A 21,550-nucleotide genomic window follows, 5' to 3' on the forward strand; every position below is an offset into this window, starting at 1 on the left:
TATATACTGTTACAAGAGAATAGTCAGTTGTGCCATAATAAGGAAGAGATAGTTCTTGTCCTCAAGGATCTCAAAATCAGGCATACACAACTCAAAATCTTCCATATTGGAAAGTGATGGAGAAAGGTTATCCAAAATGGGTTGGAAACTTGTAACAGCAAATGTGAATAGTTGTGGCTTGTGACACATATGAACTCATACCTCTGTAAGCTGAGGTGAATGTAGGAGGTACGTATGATTTGTATATGCCTACTGTGCTCTGTTTAGCTAGGTATAATTTTCTACATTCATCTAGTTTCTTGAGGACAAAATCAAGCATAAACAAATACAAAATTTATGTTATGTCCAGATTGTTCCCAGTATGTCAGTTGTGTTGTAACAAATTCAAATTTCAAAGTTAGTGTAATAGCAGAACTGATGAGTTGGTGTAACTTTTATGGAGAATAATTTGGAAAAAATATACAAAATTTTAAATGTACGTGCGCCCTTTTAAAAATCTACAAACTCTAGTTATCCTAAAGATAAATAAGTACTTATGCAAAATGATGTATTTACAAGGATATTCATTGCAGCAGTTTTTTTTTTGGTAATAGAAAAGATCATAAGCATCCTAAATGTCTATTCGTAGATGAGTGGTAAAATAAGTTCTAGTTCATGCATTCTGAGAATTACCATGCTGCTATTAAAGAAAACCACTTACACAAACTGATATGTAGTGTTCTTCAAGGTATGTTAAAAAAAGAAAAAAAATGAAGTAGGGTTTAGAATAGTATGTATAACATGCTATCACTGGCACAAAAATATAATATATCATTGTGTATCTCTATGAACAGATTAACAGTGAGGCATATGCTAGTATCTTGATATACCAGACTTTGAGTTCCTTGAGGACAAGAACTATGTCTTATTTATTACTCTCTCTTCAACAGGTAGCATAGTGCCTAGCTCATATTAGGTGTATGATAAGGATATATTGAATGGGATAAATGAATGTGTCTTAACATTCATGTCTCAGAAAATTTGATAAACACAATTCTAAATGTAAAATTGAAGATTATTCTAAGGTATCGTTTGTGTTACTATTTTTATTTAGAGCAGTGACTTTTGTTCTTATGCTTAGAACGTTACTGCATTTTCAGGTTTTGATTTAAATATATCTTTTGAGGTCATGCCACTGGGACATATCCATAGTAGAAAACAACTAATGAAGAGCCATTGGAGAAAGAGCTAACAGGACAAAGAGCGGAGTTGGCATTAGGAGGCATTATTTAAGTTCTGTTTCTCCAAAGGGCAAAAATAGGACTAATGGATGTAGAAGATACGGGGAGACAGATTTCAGCTTAATATAAGAGCATAGCAATAGTTATTAACAATTTAAAGAGCAGTGTCTTAAAGACTTTTGGTGACAGTTATGCAGAGATTGCTATCCGGATTAATGGAAGGAGGAAGCATGGTGAAATGGAAAGATAAGTAGTCATTTTTAAGAATCAGGGAGATCTGGCTGGGCGTAGTGGCTCACGCCTATAATCCCAGCACCTTGGGAGGCCGAGGCAGGCGGATCATGAGGTCAGGAGTTCAAGACCAGTCTGATAAACATGGTGAAATCCTGTCTCTACTAAAAATACAAAAATTAGCTGGTGTGGTGGCACACGCCTGTAATCCCAGCTAATCAGGAGGCTGAGGCAGGAGAATCTCTTGAACCTGGGAGGCGGAGATTGCAGTGAGCTGAGATTGTGACATTGTACTCCAGCCTGGGTGACAGTGAGACTCCGTCTCAAAAAAAAAAAAAAAAAAATCAGGCAGATTAGGTTTGAGTGCTGTGTCACTTAGGGACAATTGTGACCTTGAGCAAGAAACATAACCTTTTAAATTTCCTTAACTATGAAATGGGGATAATTAAATGTATCTCATGGGATTGCTATGAGGATTGAGAAAAAGTAAAGTACCCTACTTCATGTTATGTTAAGCCCTCAATAAATGGTGACAATTGCCATTGAAATAGGGATACTTTTTTAGGTAGAAGGTATATAGTATTTGGTTTTTTGTTTTGTTTTGTTTTGAGACGAAGTCTCGCTCTGTCGCCCAGGCTGGAGTGCAGTGGCCGGATCTCAGCTCACTGCAAGCTCCGCCTCCCTGGTTTACGCCATTCTCCTGCCTCAGCCTCCCGAATAGCTGGGACTACAGGCGCCCGCCACCTCGCTCGGCTAGTTTTTTGTATTTTTTAGTAGAGACGGAGTTTCACCAGGTTAGCCAGGATGGCCTCGATCTCCTGACCTCGTGATCCGCCTGTCACGGCCTCCCAAAGTGCTGGGATTACAGGCTTGAGCCACCGTGCCCGTCAGTATTTGGTTTCTAAGGTCCTTTTCAACCTGGTATATCCTAAGTTTTATTTTACCTGTTTTAAGTAAGAAACATTTATACATCTGTGTTTCAATTGTATTATACCAAAAATATAATTTTGAATTGTGAGAAATTGTTTATTAAATGCCTGTATAATATACCAGTCATGCTTAATGTATGAAGTTTTATTAAAAGATGATTTGCATTTAATTATCTAAGGTCAACTACCACCGTAGAACAGCCATGGTTCCTTCAGTAAAACAGAAATTCACTATGCATTTCAATGAGGGACTATAACATAGAGAATTGGTTACATAGGTGTCAGAGGACTGAATGAGCAAAAATGAGAGCTCTGAGGTAACTGAGTGATAATAACTGCTGACAGCAGCTAACACTTCTGGAACTGGAGAAGTAAAGAGGAGCAGGGGACCCGCAGACTGGGACTCAAAGACCTGAGGAGATGGTGCTGCCTGGTGGCTGTTGCTACCTGTAAATAATTAGAATGAAACTTGAACCTGGAACCCAACAGTTGTTGCCAAGGGCAAAGCATTTTTGCTTATAGGACACGGACAGGAATATCAGGTAAACAGGGAACACATTTGTCATGCTTTCTAGTCTCCCTCTAGTGTTCCTTATTGGCAGAACCTAGCAGGAAGCCAGATGGCAAATGGGAAATGTAGTTTTCAGATCCTCAGACCTGGGATCACAAAGCAGAGTATGAAACGGTAAATTTGGAATTAAGACACAATAGCATCACAAATGCACAGAAACATCTGTGTAGAATATCTCTTGTATTTTAACACCAAATTTGTATATTTTTCATACAGAAAATTTGCATTTTAAAATCTGTTTTTGTCTAGAAGGAATTTGCCTGTACATATACTTTCCATCAATAATTTAAGATGTGTTCTTTTCAGAAAGGATGACTGAGTTCACTAAGAATTCCACATAATTTGGTTTTCTCCCCACAACCCCCAACTCTTGCTGAAAATTTGATATAAACCTTCATGAGTCTCTGGGAAACTTTTTCCTTCTTTATTGTATGTGATTCTTACAGGAATTAAGATTTGCAGAATGTAACATGAACTAAAAATTAAATTTGAAATATTGGCAGTCATACGTTTATTGTTACTGAGTAAAATTGCTAGTGTGGCTTCAGTTTCTTGCAGTTAAAGCAGGGTGGACTTGTAGAGATAAGGCTATTTCTATGATTTAAAAGATACTGTGTTAAAAAAAGATATGTTCTTATTCTCCTTTGCTAAAGTGAGCCAATAGATTGCACCTGTATTTTTGATTAAAAATAGTTGGGTATTTTTGCAAATTATTTTTTTAAAAGATACTGGTATTCACAGCAAATGTGCAGATATAACTAAGACATCCCCACAGCTCTGTTACAACTAGATATGTTCATTCGATTTCTGGTAGTTACACAGTTCCCACTGAAGTCACCAGTATTTATTGTCCCCTGCCTTCACTGAGATACGTTCATGGGTTCTAATGAGAAATATTTGTAATTGTTCTAAGAGCATGCTTTAGCATGCAACCTTGGTAAAAATATGGTAGGATCATACTTTTAAAACATCTTTTCTTTTGCCTGAGTGCAGGCATTAGGTGAATTATATCACACACAGCACTGTAGTGATTTACAGAAGTTAAATAAATGTTCATAAGTAATCTTAATACCTTTAAAATATTTTAGGAGGCAAGGTTTTACATTATTAAAGTATTCTGAGCATTTTATAAAATTATTCAACATTTATACTTTGGTTATAGTTTTTGTTAAATAGGAAATATCTAATTATATAAAAAACAGAGGATATATTGGCAAAGTTTCTTTATAGCAGTTCTTTTTGATGTTTCTTTTAATATCATTAGTTACAAGGTTTAAATTCTATGCCCTAACTTCAGTGGCATTTCACAGGTAGAGTTTTTGCTATTTTCCAACTTTAGTGAAGCCTGTACTATAGCCTATGGATGAATGGCAACATAAAACTAGGGTCTTCAATTACCAGCTTAAAAAAAGAAGATGTTAAATATAAATATCAGAAAACTTGATTATAAGCACTATTGATAGGAAGAAAAAAAACTTGATTAAAATATCCTGAATATTAAGGGGACCCATTCATTAAGATATTGATTTTAATAGTGAAATTTAAAGTCAACTTGTTTTTCTAATTTATGTTAATCATAATGAACCCTCCATAACAATGTAATACATGTTGGTAATAGTCTGAAGCAGACTGATATATATATAGAAACAATTTCTTCATATTTTTAACTACCTGTAAATGTGAGTAAGTTAACAGTAGTTGAGAGTAGTACAGATTTTTGGTTTTTAAATACCAGTAGATTAGCAGTGTCACTTTTTAAGCACTGTGCAGCTTCCTGTGTTATTCCCTTCTTTATCCAACTGTTACTTTTTCTTGTGAGAGGCTTCCACACTCTATTTGGTATCCCCTTTTTATCAAATAAGGATAATTGCATAATGAAACTACTGTGATTTCATGCCCTTATTCACTGTCTTTGAGTTTCATAAGATAAGCACTATAATTAAAGTCATTTTGCCAACAATTAGTGGGAAGGAAGCATACAGTGGACAACATGTTTTAAAATCATAGAAAGGAGGAATGCCTGATTTTAGAAATCTGAATGAGAACTCATAGCATGTAGAGCTCAGAGGATTCTTCCTCAACTAGCAGCAGATCAAAATAGGTGGTGATATAGTTTGAAAAAGCATATTTAACATTATCACATAATTTTATACTGGGAAAATGAAAATTAAAAAGATGATGTTTTGTAATACAGTCCACATGAGTAAGGTTTGATAACTGGTGGGGGTGAGTAGTTACAGATTCTCAACTGATAAGGGTGGCAATAAAAGACTTTTACATTTATCAGAATGGGACATAGATGTTTTTTCTTTTTTTGGGACAGGGTCTCACTCTGTCACCCAGACTGGAATGCAGTGGCACGATCTTGGCTTACTGCCAACCTCTGCCTCCTAGTTCAAGAGATTCTTGTGCCTCAGCCTCCCAAGTAGCTGGGACAACAGGAATGGGCCACCACACCTGGCTGATTTTTGTATTTTTTAATAGAGATGAGGTTTCACCATGTTGGCCAGGCTGGTCTTGAGCTCCTGACCTCAAGTGATCTGCCCGCCTCGGCCTCCCAAAGTGCTGGGATTACAGGCATGAACCACCACGCCTGGCTGGGACATAGATTTTTAAAATATTAAGGAATGCTGCCTTAGATTGTATCTGGATATCTTCTGGTATTGTTGCCTCCTTTCCTTGTCTCCCAGGTCTGTCATAAGATTTATTTTAAAGGTTAAACCAAGTTCTAGCCTAACAATAGAGGGTAACTAAGTAGACAATTTCACATACACTACTAGACAAGTGATTTTCATGTCAGGAGAACTCCAAATTGAGACTCCCATCTGAGGTACATCTGGGCCACAATTTCTAAACCGTGTGCCAAGAAACTCAAATCCTCAAAAAGGTGACTCAAGGCCAACTCAGAGCCAGGGGAGAAGCTTGCTGGTCTTCCAATTACCCTTCAAATAATTTTTGTTTTTTACTTAGGTTTCAAAAGACTAGGAGAAGAAAATGGTTTTACTGTCTTAAAAAAATTAATTGGGTACCCATTGAAGAGTATCCCAACAAATAGCACCATTTTCTTTCTTGTGGCTGGCATAGCCAGTTGAGGACATTCTGTTTTTTTAAAGAGCTTTTCTCACCATCTTTCCACATGAGACTGATAACATTGTTTCATTTACCACACTGTGAATAAACTGTAGAAAATTAGAAAGTCGGATTAAAACTTTATTTTGGATATTTTAACAGTGGGTATATACCATATGTTGGATACATGTATACATACATGTTTTTGCTCTAAAAACTCTAAATTTTGGGAGAATAGCGACATATTCCTAAAGGAATTTCTAAAGAGCAGGTACTGGATAGTTGAAAAGAATTATAGGAAATGACTAGTGTAAAACCAGAAAAGCTGATATTTTTGAAACTTACTGCCACTGTTCTGTTATTATATTTGTACTAAAAATAAGTTTCTTCTAAAAAGTATAGTTTCTGATTTTCGTTTTGTTTTTAATCTCTACTGAAATCAGAGCCTACTTTATACAAAGGTAGTGAAACAAAATTTGCCCTAGTGTTCTATTCCTGGTTGAAATAACCAGATGTACTTAGTTTAGACGTGAGGAACAAACTTTCCCAAGTGTTATCTTTTTATCTTAATATTTTAATAAATAGTTATATAAATATTAGCAAATCAAATCCAGCAGTATTTTAAAATAATAAATCTGGACCAAGTAGCATTTATCCCTGGAATGCAGGGATGGTTTAGTGTTAGGAATTATACGTAATATAATTTAGTAGATTAGCAGACTAAAGAAAATATTATGTGAGTCATAAACCATGTATGGGCACTTCTGCCACATAGCTGGAATGTTTTAACAGTCAAAAATAACCACCTTCTTTTAATAGTGTCATGTGAATTATTGTTTTTTTGCATTAGAATTTCTGCAGATGGTTTCTATTACTATTGTACTGTTATTCTAAACATTTGTTTGATTTTAAGTCCTTATATCTTTTCTTAATGTCATTCAGTAGGGCGTCAAGAGTAATTCTGAAAAACATGGCCCCAGAAATCTGTAACTTTGGATGAAAAGTTACTTATGGCAAACTGTAGTGAAGAAAACCAAGCAAATTGATGTTGAATGAGAGATAAAATTGTACAAAATATTAGTGATAAAGCTGAGAAAAGGCAACAGTAAAACAAAAATGTTGCAGCGATTATAGATTTATGTGCTCTCACACCATGTCATACAGTTTCTTCTTCCTATGTGAAAATTAATACTCAATACTGAGTTTTGACTTATGTGAAATCTACAGGAATAAATACTTTTCATAAATGAACAAAAAGAAGAGTTACCTAATTCAGCTAGAGCAGGTCAGGAAGATGATGGTAGGGAAAATGACTAGAAAAATTTATACAGATGAGGAAGCCAAAGCTTCAGAAGGTGAATAAACATACTCAAGGACACTTACAAATGAATAAAGTCGAAGTTTAAGTGTGTTGGTCTTAGGAGTAGAATTGAGTATGACTCTATAGTATGCTCACTACTTATTTTGGTTGCTTGCCCAGAAGAAAGATATTTCAGTAAAAATGAAAACAAATTTGTATACAGTTTTCATTTCAGATGCAGAAGAAGCAAAACATGCTAGCACTTACAAATATTAATTTCAACTTGCTCTCATCTATGTTTTTGCCAGTTTGTAGGACTTGCTAAAAAAATTACACAGCCCTGGGGTCCTTAGTTAACCAACACATTCTTGTTACTGACCAGGATGTGCTGGTTGACAGTTTTATCATGTGCATTAAATTAGGAAAAAAATATATAAAAGTTCATTTGGCTTTTATGTGCACAGAATCTTTTCAAATTGTAAAAATAAAATTACCTCTCCACTGGAGGATATCTTGGGCCAGGAGTTCAAGGCCAGCCTGGGCAACGTAGGAGACCCTATCTCTACAAAAAATGTAAAAATTAGTCGGATGTGGTGGTATGTGCCTGTAGTCCTAGATACTTGGGAGGCTGAAGCAGGAGGATCGCTTGAGCCCAAGAGTTCAAGGTTACCGTGAGATATGATCCTGCCTCTGCACTCCAACCTGGGTGACAGAGTGAGACCCTGTCTCATTCGTTCATACACACACACACGCATGCGCATACACACACACACGTGCCTTTCCACTTGACATAAAAATAATGAAGTTAATTCAGTATTTTGAAGAAATTTGAGTATTTGACTTAGTAATATTTCTTTTTGGATTTTTTCTAAGTAACAAATTTATTTGTATATTGAGATATGATTAATCCTTCAATTAATCTAAGTTTAGCCATGTAATGCTTTCTTTCTACTTTGTCTCTTATTCCAACAATAAGAAAGAAAAAATTTCACAGACAAATATTTCTGTTCTTCCAGTGTCCTGACTACAGAGTGGGACTGTAAGAATTTTAGCTAATCTTACGTATGGGGTATAATGTAAAGCAAAACTATACTGAGAGTCAGTTGTTTTATTCTCAGGTTCTATAAACTGAGACTAAGTTGTTTGGTTCTTTAAGAATCAGTATTGTATTGTGTTTCGTTTTGAGATGGAGTCTTTCTCTGTCACCCACGCTAGAGTACAGTGGCCTGATCTTGGCTCACTGAAGCCTTGATCTCCTGGGGTTAAGCAATCCTCTCACCTCAGCTTCCTGAGTAACTGGGACCATAGACTCATGCCCCCCAACCCAGCTAATTTTTGTATTTTTTTTGTGGTGACAGGGTTTTGCCATGTTGCCCAGGTTGGTCTTGAGCTCCTGGCCTCAAGCGATCTACCCGCCTCAGCCTCCCAAAGTGCTGGGATTTCAGGCATGTGCCACGGCACCTGGCTAAGTCTCAGTGTTCTTATCTCCAAAATGGGATAGGCCTTTATCTGTGGAAATACAGCTGCCCTAGCCCTATTCCAGATCAACTAAATCAGAGTCTCTAGAGACAAAACTCAGATATACATGTTTTCTAAAGTTTTCTGGGTGATTCTCATGTTGGGAGTCATCGTTGAGAACCACTGAACTAGATTATTCATAAGACTCATTCTACTCAGAGTGTGGTCCACAGACTGGCTGCCCATATACCAACAGTTTATTGCCAGTCCTCAAGTACACGTGCAGCTAACTTGTGCCAAGATGTAAATCAGCTAAAGCACTAGTGTACTATTTAGTTTGGTTGGCATTCTTATCTTGGTAGCAAGACTATTGATTAAGGAAATAGTAAATTTAATTTACACTTTGGTACAAGCTCCTTATTTGGTCTCAGACCAGCAGTTGGAGTAGCACTTCTCTGAGTTCTTTCCTAGTTCTTAAATTCTGTGACTGAATATGTAATATATGGTTGTTTAAAACTTGCTGATCTAGAGTGTTGTTGCAATACTACTGAACATTATAATAAACAGAAGATTTTATTTAGATAATGGAAATGGAAGAATTTGGAAGGTTAAAAATGTTGGTCACAATTTTTTAAAGAAAAAATGAAATGTTTAGGTGTCAGTTTTCTAAAATGGAAAAATGGAAAAATGTTCCATTCTACCACCATATTATGACTGTAATATTTTATGGCATAATTTACTGGTTTAGTGCGCCATTCTTTCTTCATTGTGGCGAGAGATAATTGAATTACCATGGCTAATTATTAAAAATGATTGCAAAGCAGTTTTAAAATGTAAAAAATTCCATGTGATATTTAATAGGACTTCAATAGTGGTAACTGAAGAAAATTAAGAAAATAATTGCTTATTTAGTTAATCTGTAAACACTATTCTGCAAATAATTCATATGGAATGGATTGTTTATGAGTAGACTGATAATACTAGGCTCACGAGAAAGTTTTGACTATTATAGAAAAACATTTAAAATTTATGGTATGATGTGAAACTTTTGTTTTTTTATTTTTGAGACGGAGTCTCACTCTGTCGCCCAGGCTGGAGTGCAGTGGCGCAATCTCCGCTCACTGCAAGCTCTGCTGCCTCCCAAGTTCACGCCATTCTCCTGCCTTAGCCTCCTGAGTGGCTGGGACTACAGGCGCCCGCCACCACACCTGGCTAATTATTTTGTATTTTTAGTAGAGACAGGGTTTCACCCTGTTAGCTAGGATGGTCTCGATCTCCTGACCTCGTGATCCACCCTCCTCGGCCTCCCAAAGTGCTGGGATTACAGGCGTGAGTCACCGCTCCTGGCCGATGTGAAACTTTTAACTTGTAAACTTACTTATATTTGAAGATAGTAGTATTAAAAACAGTATTGGGTGAGAATTAATCTGTTTTGGATATGTGTTGTGTCAGGTCTCTTTCTCAGACTTGTATAACTTTATTTGTTAAAGGATGAAAAAGAGACCTGAATATTAAAGTGTTAATTTAATACAAAGTTCATTCTGAACCCCAACTATCAAAATAAATTTAAGGTCAATCTTGATTTCTCTCAATATGTTTGAAACTCCCTTTTTTATTATTATGATTTCATTTATAGAATATTATAGGAAATTATTTGCTTTAAAAAGTACCTCAGGACAAGTATTCATAGATTGTTCCAGATCGGCAGTGATAGCTCTTTACTATCAGAGATTAATTTCCAGTGTAATCAGGATTCTCCTTATTCATAGTCCTGCTTATTACCTACCTTGAGTTCTTGTTTTTAGTAAAAATGCATTTTTCTTTTTTCAATTATTTGGACAGTGAAGGTAAGCCTAATAATAGATATTGTTGGCCTAAAAAAACTATGAAATATATATATGGAACCCAGTATAATTAAAAGTTTTGAATAGGCTGTATGATGGGTTGACTCCCACAGATTTTCTGGGTGAACAGCTGACTCAGTTTGACCATGTGTCATTACTGTCATTTGCAAAAAATAGTTTTCTTCCCTTTCATCTGACTCATTCTCAGTCTTTGGTTTTTCTTAATTCATTTAGTGTGTTGTAAACCCCATCTTCCAATCATGATGAGCCTCCAGATTAAAAAATAATAATGATAAATGCCATTGTATAAATGTTTTAATCAATTGTAGAACCTGAGATTATATACATTTATGAATTGTTGTGGACGTTTTCAAAATATACATAAGTAGAATAGTAAAATGGATCCCTACATATTTATAATCAGGCTACAGAAATACTGACTCATGTCTAATCTTTTTTCATCTGTACCTTTCCCCACTGCAGTATATTTTAGACATGATTCCATTGATTCATAAATATTCCTCAAGTGAATTATTCAAACATAGTTGGTGAACTAGAATGGATGAGCTCCAAGAACCCCATTGGGTGCTCAGAAGTAATAGGTAATGAGGAATCTTTGCTAGGAAGAAACACGGAATTTCTGTTAGAGTTCAAAGACCACGTCACATAATAACTACATTACTTAGATTCTGTGCAGTGTATGAAATGCCTTCACAGCAGCTCCACAGTAAGAACCTGAAATTATCTTCTTTCTCTAATTCTTCTATATTAAGTTTTTATTTAAAGTGATTTTTGTTCGTTTGTTTTTTAAACTGATTTTCACTCTTGTCACTCAGGCTGCAGTACAGTGGCAAGATCTCAGCTCACTGCAACCTCTGCCTCCTGGGTTCAAGCAATTCTCCTGCTTCAGCCTCCCAAGTAGCTGGATTACAGGCACCCGCCACCATGTCCAGCTAATTTTTGTATTTTTAGTAGAGACAGGGTTTCACCATGTTGGCCAGACTGGTCTCAAACTCCTGACCTCAGGTGATCCACCCGCCTCGGCCTCCCAAAGTGCTGGGATTACAGGCGTGAGCCACTGCACCCGGCCTTAAAGTGGTAAATATTTTAGTTTGCATAATACTTTGACTTTTGATGACTTATAATTCCTTATATTGAATAACAGTATACCACCACAGTGAGCAGTGACGAGCTTAATGAGGGACAGGAATGGAAAAATTACAGTTTTACTGGTTTAGAAGTTCAGACACAGTAGCTAACATATTGTCTAATGAGTAATATTTTGCAAATATACAAGGATTATTAATTTTTTAATATAAAGATGTAGTAGTAGTTCTTTGGTAAGTCTAAAAAATAAGTAGACCATCTACCCTTTAATTTGTTTCAAAGTGTCAAAACAAAAATAGAATCAATGGTGAGAATGGCTTTCATGAAATACCAGTGAGGAAGGTCACAGTAAATTATTATTTCATGACAAACAAAAATGTAAATTCTTTTACATTGCAAATATAATATTACAAGAGAATAGCAGATTTACAATATACACTTGGAGAATCATTCTAGAGCAGTTGAAGTCTCCCCAGCACCTCACTTCAATTTTTTGTGATCTGTGGTCTCCAGAGTAACTATTATGAGTGGTTTTCCCAGATTCTGGAGGGGAGAAAATAAATTAACAATGGATTGATAACTTTATTGTTCAAACTATAGTAATTATTTTCACTGTAAGGTTTTAAATTATTCACTAAAATTACCCTTGTTTTGTAAATATGCAACCATTCAATGAATTACTTTTGAAAATGCAAATATTGTACTCGGGCTAGTAGAATGAGGCTCTAGGAAATCAGAATCACATTTTGAAAGAATCTTGAGGTCTCAAAGCCTTTCAAATTCTCTCAGTTGAGAAACTGTTACAGTGTTCAATATGTGTATGAAGCTTTCCCTTTTAAAAGACAATAAAAAATAAGTTTTGAATCAAAGAGTAATAAGTTTAGTAATCTTTATAAAATTAAAGAGCCAGATATGCCCATTGTTTTAAGCTAAATAATGGTTCCTTAAATATGTCCACATATTAATCCCCAGAACCTGTGAATATGTCACTTTATATGGCAAAAAGGACTTTGTAGGTGTGATTAAATTAAGGATCTTGAGATGGGGAGATTATCCTGGATTATCTAGGTAGTCTCAATGTAATTTCAAGTGTCCTTATAAGAGGGAGGCAAGAGAATCAGAGTCCTAAAAAAGAAATGTAATGACAGAAGCAGGAGTCTTAGTCAGTGAGAGACAGATTTTAAGATGCTGTGCAGCTGGAGGATGGAGGCTCAGGCCATGAGCCAAGGAATGGAGGTGGCCCCCAGGAGCTAGAAAAGGATTCTAGGGAATAGATTTTCTCCTAGACCCTCCAGAAGGAACATAACCTAGCTGACACCTTGATTTTAGGACTTCTGACCTTTAGAACTCTTAAGATAATAAATTTGTTTTCCCATGAGCTAGTCATTTTGTGGTCATTTGTTACAGCAGCAGTAGGAACTAATTAACCTATGAACAATTTTTAACCTATTGGTATTATAAGCAGTACTTCTAATTATTCTTTTAAATATATCTTTTTTGAAAAACTTATTCTTCTTTAGGATTCAGACTTTTCATGTACTCAGGAAGAATAAATGAGTCCTGTTCTAAGTTACTTTTTTCTCTTGGAGATACCACATAGTTCAGTTCATGGCCTAGAAGATTTTCTGATGTTTGTACATGCCCATGAGAGAATGTATTATCATAATAATTTAGTATGCAGCCTCTTGACTTGATTTTTTACGTATAGTGTAGATCATAATATTTATCAATTTCTTATGCATCTACTATGTATCCAGCATTGATATAGACATCTTCTGTACATAATACATTCCACAATAACCTTGCAAGTTTGATATTATTTTTATTTTATAAGAAAGGATTCTAAGTGTGACCCATTAGTTTGAAATAAATTAGTTTTTGTTGTGTAAATCTTTACCTCCCAATACCGTTGTTTAACAATTACAACAGCTTGTTCAGGGAAGACGAAAGACTTTTTTTTTTTTCTTTTTTTAATTACTACTGTAAGTTCTGGGATACATGTGCGGAACGTGCAGGTTTGTTACATAGGTATACACGTGCCACGGTGGTTTGCTGCATCCATCAACCCGTCATCTACAACAGGTGTTTCTCCTAATGCTATCCCTCCCCTAGTCTTCCACCCCCTGACAGGCAGCTGTGTGTGATGTTTCCCTCCCTGTGGCCATGTGTTCTCATTATTCAACTTCCACTTATGAGTTCCTATGTTAGTTTGCTGAGAATGATGGTTTCCAGCTTCATCCATGTCCCTGCAAAGGACCTGAATTCATCCTGTTTTATGGCCACACCATGATACGTATGTGCCACACTTTCTTTATCCAGTCTATCATTGATGGGCATTTGGGTTGGTTCCAAGTCTTTGCTGTTGTGAACAGTGCTGCAGTAAACATACGTGTACATGTGTCTTTATAGCAACATGATTTATAATCCACTGGTTATGTACCCAGTAATGGGATTGCTGGGTCAAATGGTATTTCTGGGTCTAGATCCTTGCGGAATCACCACATTGGGAGACCAAAAGACTTTTAAGCACTGTTAATTTAATTGGGAAGATAAGAAATACTATTCACACTGAGATCTGAGATGGGCTTTGACAGATAATTTTGAAGATGGGCTTTGAAGATTTTTTGACAGCAACTGGAGGGAGGATATTCCAAGTGAAATGAATACTGAGCAAAGACTCAAAGGTGAGAAAACATGGACTAGGTTATAGGGATGTAACAGTTTGGCTAGAATATTTGTGTAGGGAAAAAATAAAAGATAATGCTGGAGTGACGTGAAAAGTTGTTTAGATATTTCCAATTTTGAAGAATTTTATTTTTAATTCAGTTGATGTACTAATTGTAAAATTACCTTAACCAAACTGATATCAAGATGACAGTGTCAAGATTGCATGCTCTTTGAAGACAGTTCTAATTTGCTGAATGAATGAATGAATGCTGACCGACACATTTTCAAGGAAAACATTGGTATGTTCAATACATGTATTTTAAAACTGAGGGAAGTATGCCCTTTCTGAGAGATTGTCATCAACATGGATAAGTGAAAGGTTTTGATGCTTAAAAGAATAAGCTTCAAATATCTGGAACATTCACTTGTATATATCACTTTATTTCCCAATAGTATTTGTTAAATTAAACCTTAGGTAATAAAGTGCTAGGGTTCTTTTTCCTATTCTAATGAAGTGAATACTATAAATCAATTCATTTGTTTTGCTAATTTATCACATTCATGGGTGCTGACATTTTTTTAATCTGCTCCCAACTTTTGCTTTATTGTCATTGAAATATGCTTTTCTTCTGGTGATGAAAGTGGTACATGAATGTTTAATATGTAATTCTATAATATTGTGAATTCTGCATAAAATATCTCCCTGTGATGTGAAACAGCCATTGAAGTTTGGTGAGTTTATGAGTTGGATAACTATTTTAATTACTCAGTGTATCTTGCTGTTGAAAAGCACAAGTTAAAATGTTTTCATTTCATTTATTCTACATGGTTGTAGTTATAAAATTATATGGCCCAATAAATCTGTACAATAAATGGCCTTTTAATATATATTTTTTAATTTTTAGAAATTAAAAGATTACAGAAAAGTCCAAAGGTTAGTCTGTCAGAATTATCAAACATTAATATTTTTGCATATTTAGCTAGCCTTCTAAAATTATATCAATATGTCTTTAAAAATAGAATCTTTCAAATACAGTTGACATTTTTTTTTTTTTTTACCACCATCTCCAATTCTGATCCTCTGTCTTATATAATGTATTATAAATTGGGTGTGTATGTTCCTAGTACTTTTTTGGTATTTTTACTCATATTTGTGTAACCATACATTTTTAAATTTTTTTTTTGCAGAGATGGTTATCATAGTGAATGTATTCTACAACTTGCATTTTTTCACTCAATAATTCTGATATCTAGCAATCTTAATACTTCCAGATCTAGTTCATTCCTTTAACTGTTATGTAGCATATATCTATAATATATCTCTTACAGATTTTAAATTGTTTGCAGTTATGAGCAGTTCATCTGTCAACATTTTTCTTCATATTTTCTTGTATACACAAGCAAATGTTTTTCTAGTAGGTGCCTAGAAGTAAAATTACGTGGCATGTGACAGTGAAAATCTTTATATTGTTAATGATTAATATACTTTAACCAACAGTTTTTTAGTCATAAATGACTGTAAACTCTTTCTTAATATTACAGTTTTTAAAACTTGTCAAATTTTATTTAGTTAGGTCACAACCATCTGTTTGATCAAGGTGGATTTGGTCTGTTCTGTGACAATATGCTGTGTTCTTAACAATCAGCAGTTACCTCACAATCTTATAACTACTGAGGAAAGTAGTGAAATAAATGGATGGATGCACAGATGGGCAAAGTCTGTCACTACCACTGAAATAATTATTTTAAGTACATGACATATTTAACTGTGTCCATACATTTTATTTTGAGTTTGGGGATGCCATCCTAGAAACTGAATATACATGTAAATAATTAGACTGTTGAATATTATTCCAACAAGTACATTTAGGGTACTGTCATAAAACATTTTCAAAATTAAATGTCAAATGGAAATTCAAATTCAATAAAATTAAGGATTATAAAACTCTAAAGCTAAGCATGTTGTATGTAACAGAAGTTATTCTGGAAAGTCCTGCAAAAATTAGAATTTGCATCCATATTGTGAATTACTGTACTGCTTTAAACAAAACAAGGATGGTATTTATGTTTTGATGTAGAAAGATCTTGAAGATCTATTTAAGTTACATAAAGGCAAGACAAAGCAAAGTACATATTGTCCTAATATTTGTGTAAAAGTGACGTATTTGCTTTAACTTATATATACGTGAAGTGATTTCTGAACCAAAAACTAATAATAGTGATTATGTGTTGTGAAGGTTGGGAATTGAGCAGATAGATACAGAACCAGAGAGAAACTAAAAAAAAAAAAAAGGATTCTGACAGAGAAATTTTTTACATACCTTTTTAAAAATACCTTTTCACATTTGAAGCCTTGAGTATATTGCCTTTTTTTTTAAAAAAAAAAAAGTAATCTATAATTTTAATATAATTTCTATTGTATACAATTGAAAACTATTTTTAAATTTCCCATGTATACGGAAAATATAAATTAGTGAAAACAATCATGAGCCAAATGACAACTTTGGCTGAACCCTGTACTGATATGGAAGGTAATAATGATACGTGGGTTAGTAATAAAGCACCTCTCCTTTGGTAACTGTACGGTTCCAGTTTTCAAAATGGCAATTCATGACTTTCCACAGCCTCTTCCTGTGGTGGATTTCTGGCCAGTTGAAATACAGGGCTTGCTAAAACTTAAAATATCTTGGCAATTCTGGAAAGAGATCATCTAAACCACCAGTCTATGCTATCTCAGCAGTATTACCAAAACCAATTGTTCACTAAGAACTGGTAAGGGCGGGGTGTGGACCATAGGTATCTTTGCTATTTTGGACTGTTAGTTTGCTTCCTAGTGTGCCTCTGCTTATATTTTCTTCCACTCGGTTTCATTGGGATCCTCAGCTATTGAATTCTGTCCTGGTGCATTCCAGCCTCACTGCAAAAGAATAGGAATGAGCATCTAACACATCCATCTCTGAATGCAGAAGAGGTTGAAGTATAATAACCTTATTCATTATTATTACTTTCTTAATGAATTTCTGGATGTTTATTATCTGTCCTTAAATATCCAGGACAGCTGTCATCCATTTATCCTTGTATCAGTTCAATAATCTATTCAGTGAATATCAGAGAGAACTGGGTGACATACTGATTTTACCACTTAATGGCTCTGTGGCACTGGCTATGGTTTTATCCTCACAGAGCTTCAGTTGCTTCATCTTTAAAGTTTGGCCAGTGGTAACTAATTAAAAGGTAGGTAGAAGATACCATATATAAACTTTCTAGACTAAGTGCCAAAGCATAGGAGTCGCTCAAGAGATGGTAGCTGAAAAAGGAAGTTTCTTACAGTTGTTGACAGTGTATGGAGTGACAGTGTTCAGTGCAAGTAGTGTCTGTATTTGTGTAGTCTAATTAGTGGCATTTTAAAATCCCGTTGTAGGCTTTAAAAAAATCTGGGGATTGAATTTTGTTCTTCTTACTATATTAGAAAAGAAGGTTAAGGAGGAACAAAAGTAGTTTCCTTTTAATAGATCCATTAATGGAAAGCAAGCAGATTTCTTTGGAATGAAAAATAATGGAAGGCATTCCAATGGAAGGCTTAAAAGGCATTTTTCCCCATAGAGGACAGTTTAGAGATTTTAAGAAATAAGAGTCTCATGTTTGGGGAAAATTAGAAATAGTACCTCCTTATTCTGATATAATTGAGCAAGAATTGAGGACTGAATTTCCATCTGTCTCTCCCTCTCCCCCATCCCTGAACAGAGAGATTTTTACCTTTCAAGGTCTCAACTTGAGGATTTTTGCTTGATATAAGACTTACATTCTTTCTCATTCCATTCCTGTGAGATTTTTAGAAGTATCCATTTTCCTTCTAATATGCCTATTCTGCCCATCTTTGAAGTACCTTTATCTCTAAATGATGTCTGTATTCACCAATCTGAAGACTGTTCTGACTGGGTTTTGCAGGGGGCTTGTGGTGCATGGGGCATGGGGCATGGGGCATTTTCTTAGCCAAGGTGCTTTGCAGGCTAGGCATAACTTATCCAGGTGAGGCAGGTACTAGAAGGAAGTGAGAAGAATTATGTTCTGTGGCCCTTTCAGAACCTCAAGAATACCCTGGTAGATCCAAGCCTTCTGCTCATAGAATATTAGCAGTAGGAGAGCATGATTTCTGTCATTAGGCACATAAGCAAGAGTTAAGTCAAAAGTCTGGAATATTAACCTTAAAAAGGAAGACTTCGTAGCACAGAGTATCTGTGTATCTCAGGGGGAAAAAAAGCCAGTAGGCATGTTCTGTGACACCTCAAAAAACTGTAGAAGGTAGAGAGTAGTACAATTTCTCAAAAAGTATATATAAATTAAAAAAAGAAGCAGTAAATTGAATTTTAAAAATTAAATGTAAAATATTATGAACCTTCCCCCGCCCTTAACACAATTTTAAGTGTATAGGACATTATTGTTAACACAGCATTAAGCACAATGTTGTACAGCAGACCTCTAGAAGTTTATCTTGCATAACTGACACTTTATACACATTAACAGCAACTGCTTCCCCACCTCGGTTCCTGGCAACCATCATTCTACTTTCTGCATCTATGAGTTTGACTACTTTAGACACTTCATCAATGGAGGCATGCAGTATTTGTCCTGTGACTGGCTTATTTCACTTAGCATGATTTCTCAAGGTTCATCTGTGTTGTTGCATACGATGGGATTTCATTCTTTTAAAAGGCTGAATAATAATTTACTGTGTTATCACACAGTAAATCCATTTTATCCACTCATCTGTTGGTGGACAGTAAAGTTTCTACATATTGGCTGTTGTGTACAATGCTTCAGTGTACATATGGGAGTGCTACTGTCTCTTCAAGATTCTGACTTCAGTTCTTTTAAAAAATTCAACACACAACTACCCTATCCCAGAAGTGGGATTGGTAGATCATATGTTAGTTCTGTGTTTAACTTTTTTAAAAAAGCATTTACCTTATTATTGTTTGGATATGCATTTCCCTGATGATCAGTGATGTCCAGCATCTTCCTATACCTGTTAGTCGTTAATTGAAGTCCTTTGTCCATTTGTAAATTTGAGATATTTGAAGTTTTTTGCTATTGAGTTATAGGAGTTTCTTATATGTTACAGCTATTAATCCCTTATCAGATATGTGGTTAGCAAATATTTTCTCCCATCTTGTAGGTTGCCATTTCATTGTTTCCTTTGCTATGCAGAAACTTTTTAGTTTGATACAGTCATGCTCCTTGTTTGTTTTTTCTTCTTTTGCCTGTGCTTTTGATGTCGTAGCCAACAAATCATTGCCAAGACCCATGTAATAAAAATTTGCCACTATGTTCTAGGAATTTTACAGTTCTAGGTCCTTTGTTTCAGTCCTTAGTCCATTTTTAGTTGATATTACTTGTTAAGGAAGCCATTATTTTAAAAATGAAAAACCCATCTCCTTTCTTATATATACCTCCTCTTGATATTTTTTGGATAGATATACCTTCACTGTGCTAATTATAGAGAAGAAGTACTCTTTTGCAATGCCTACCAGGCATAACTAAACATAAAGACCCTTTTCTTTCAGAACAAATTGACTTCCTGATGAAAAGATCCTATATTATTTAGTGTTTCCAGAATATCAAGATGATAAAATATCATTGGAAATTACACATTTCCACAGTCATCATTGGATAGATTATAATTGGCAATATTCTGTAATTCTGTATATCTGGGAATATGTTAACTGAAATACTTTGTAAAAAGTATATGATTCATAGGAATTTACTTTTCTGTCTTCTTGTTTACAAGCTTTACACCACATGAAAAAGTTAAATGACTACATGCTTCCTAAATGCATGTCTGAAACCTTGCCCTCTCTGATCATGGTGGCCTTTTAAAGTGATGCTAAAGAGGAGCCATGCTATTATTCTTCCTTTCCCCCAGCCCTTCCAAGATTAGATTTTCTCAGAGAAATAACAGACACATCTGGTATAGGGGACCCTTATAACAAATCTTTCTATATAGAGAACAGTTTTATTAATTGTGCCTTCTAATTCAAAATATACTACAAAGTTAAATAAGTGTGATTAGAAAGACTCTTTGTGATAATTCTAAGTATTGTTTGGTTGGGAGATGGGCTGATGGAAAGGGGAAATAATCTAGATTTATTTCATCAGAATTAGTCCTACATTGATGATTCTGGGTAAAAAATAATAAATTATGTAAGTTTAAGAACTATTAAACTTTTAAGATTAACAACATAGAATACAGGGTCATTTTGTAGGTGACTCTAAATTAAGCCTTTAGATTGAATCATTTTATGAGGCCAAATAATCAGTTTAAAGTACCTTATGCTTTACCTGATTTAACAATTGATTAACAAAACATTTTATTCTAAATTTATTGTAAAGCAAGACAGTAATTGGATTTTTTATCCCCAAGAATCAGTTGATGGAGGTGTCTTGTTTACTATAGTCATGTAGTCAGAAGTGAAAAGTAACTGAAGACTTGATTGTTACAGTCCTGTCTTATATTCTATATATGTCTGCGCCCTACCTTAAGTGTGGTCGTTTGGAACTGAAGTAACATCTTTCTTGTTGAAAAATGTGGATGTATATGTCTTATCTGCATTAACAATGCTTCTGAAATATGACCTTACTAAATACATCGTCTTTCCATATATCAGCTTTAGTATTTATCAATAAATATATACAGGAAGCCATGAAATACATGTATAGAAATAAATATTTAATATTTAGTTGGGTGACTATATTTGTACCATATTTTGTGAGAATAAATTTTCTTTGGATTATAATAGTAATGTTTATTTTAGAAAATTTAGAAAAAGTGCTTTTGTATTTGAAGTCTCAGAGCAAGTAAGATGAAATGCTGTAAAATTTATAGAACCATTGAAATGTTAGGCTCGCAACAAATCTTTGATAATCTATATTCAGTTCAGCAGTCAAAACACTGGGGAGGAGAAAGGTTCTGTGGTAGTAAATACTAGCACTATTTAGTCACATAATTTTGAAATGTGGCATTATTTTTGTTATGTAGAATTAGAAGATAAGAAAATAAAGACCGTTAAATAAATAGCAGTAACAGACAGTACTGACATTTTTGGACATTACAGCTCTACTAGTTCTTAGCTTTCTAGTTGACACCGTTACCATTT

The 21,550-nt window shown here is 34.8% G+C and overlaps 1 protein-coding gene across 4 annotated transcripts in view; it reads left to right on the top strand.

Annotated features, from left to right (window-relative positions):
* The window catches only part of HS2ST1 (heparan sulfate 2-O-sulfotransferase 1), a 201,763-nt gene that overhangs the window by 107,757 nt on the left and 72,456 nt on the right, over positions 1-21,550 (top strand). The window contains exon 1 of one of the 4 annotated variants that reach the window (XM_009212241.4): positions 14,130-14,695. The exons of the other annotated variants lie outside the window; for them this stretch is intronic. Coding sequence (XP_009210505.1) covers positions 14,659-14,695 — 37 coding nt within the window. The 5' untranslated portion in view covers positions 14,130-14,658. Of the gene's footprint in view, positions 1-14,129; positions 14,696-21,550 lie in introns of those variants that run through there. 4 annotated transcript variants of the gene reach the window in all.

Source organism: Papio anubis, chromosome 1 (assembly GCF_008728515.1).
Source record: "Papio anubis isolate 15944 chromosome 1, Panubis1.0, whole genome shotgun sequence".
NCBI lineage: Eukaryota > Metazoa > Chordata > Mammalia > Primates > Cercopithecidae > Papio > Papio anubis.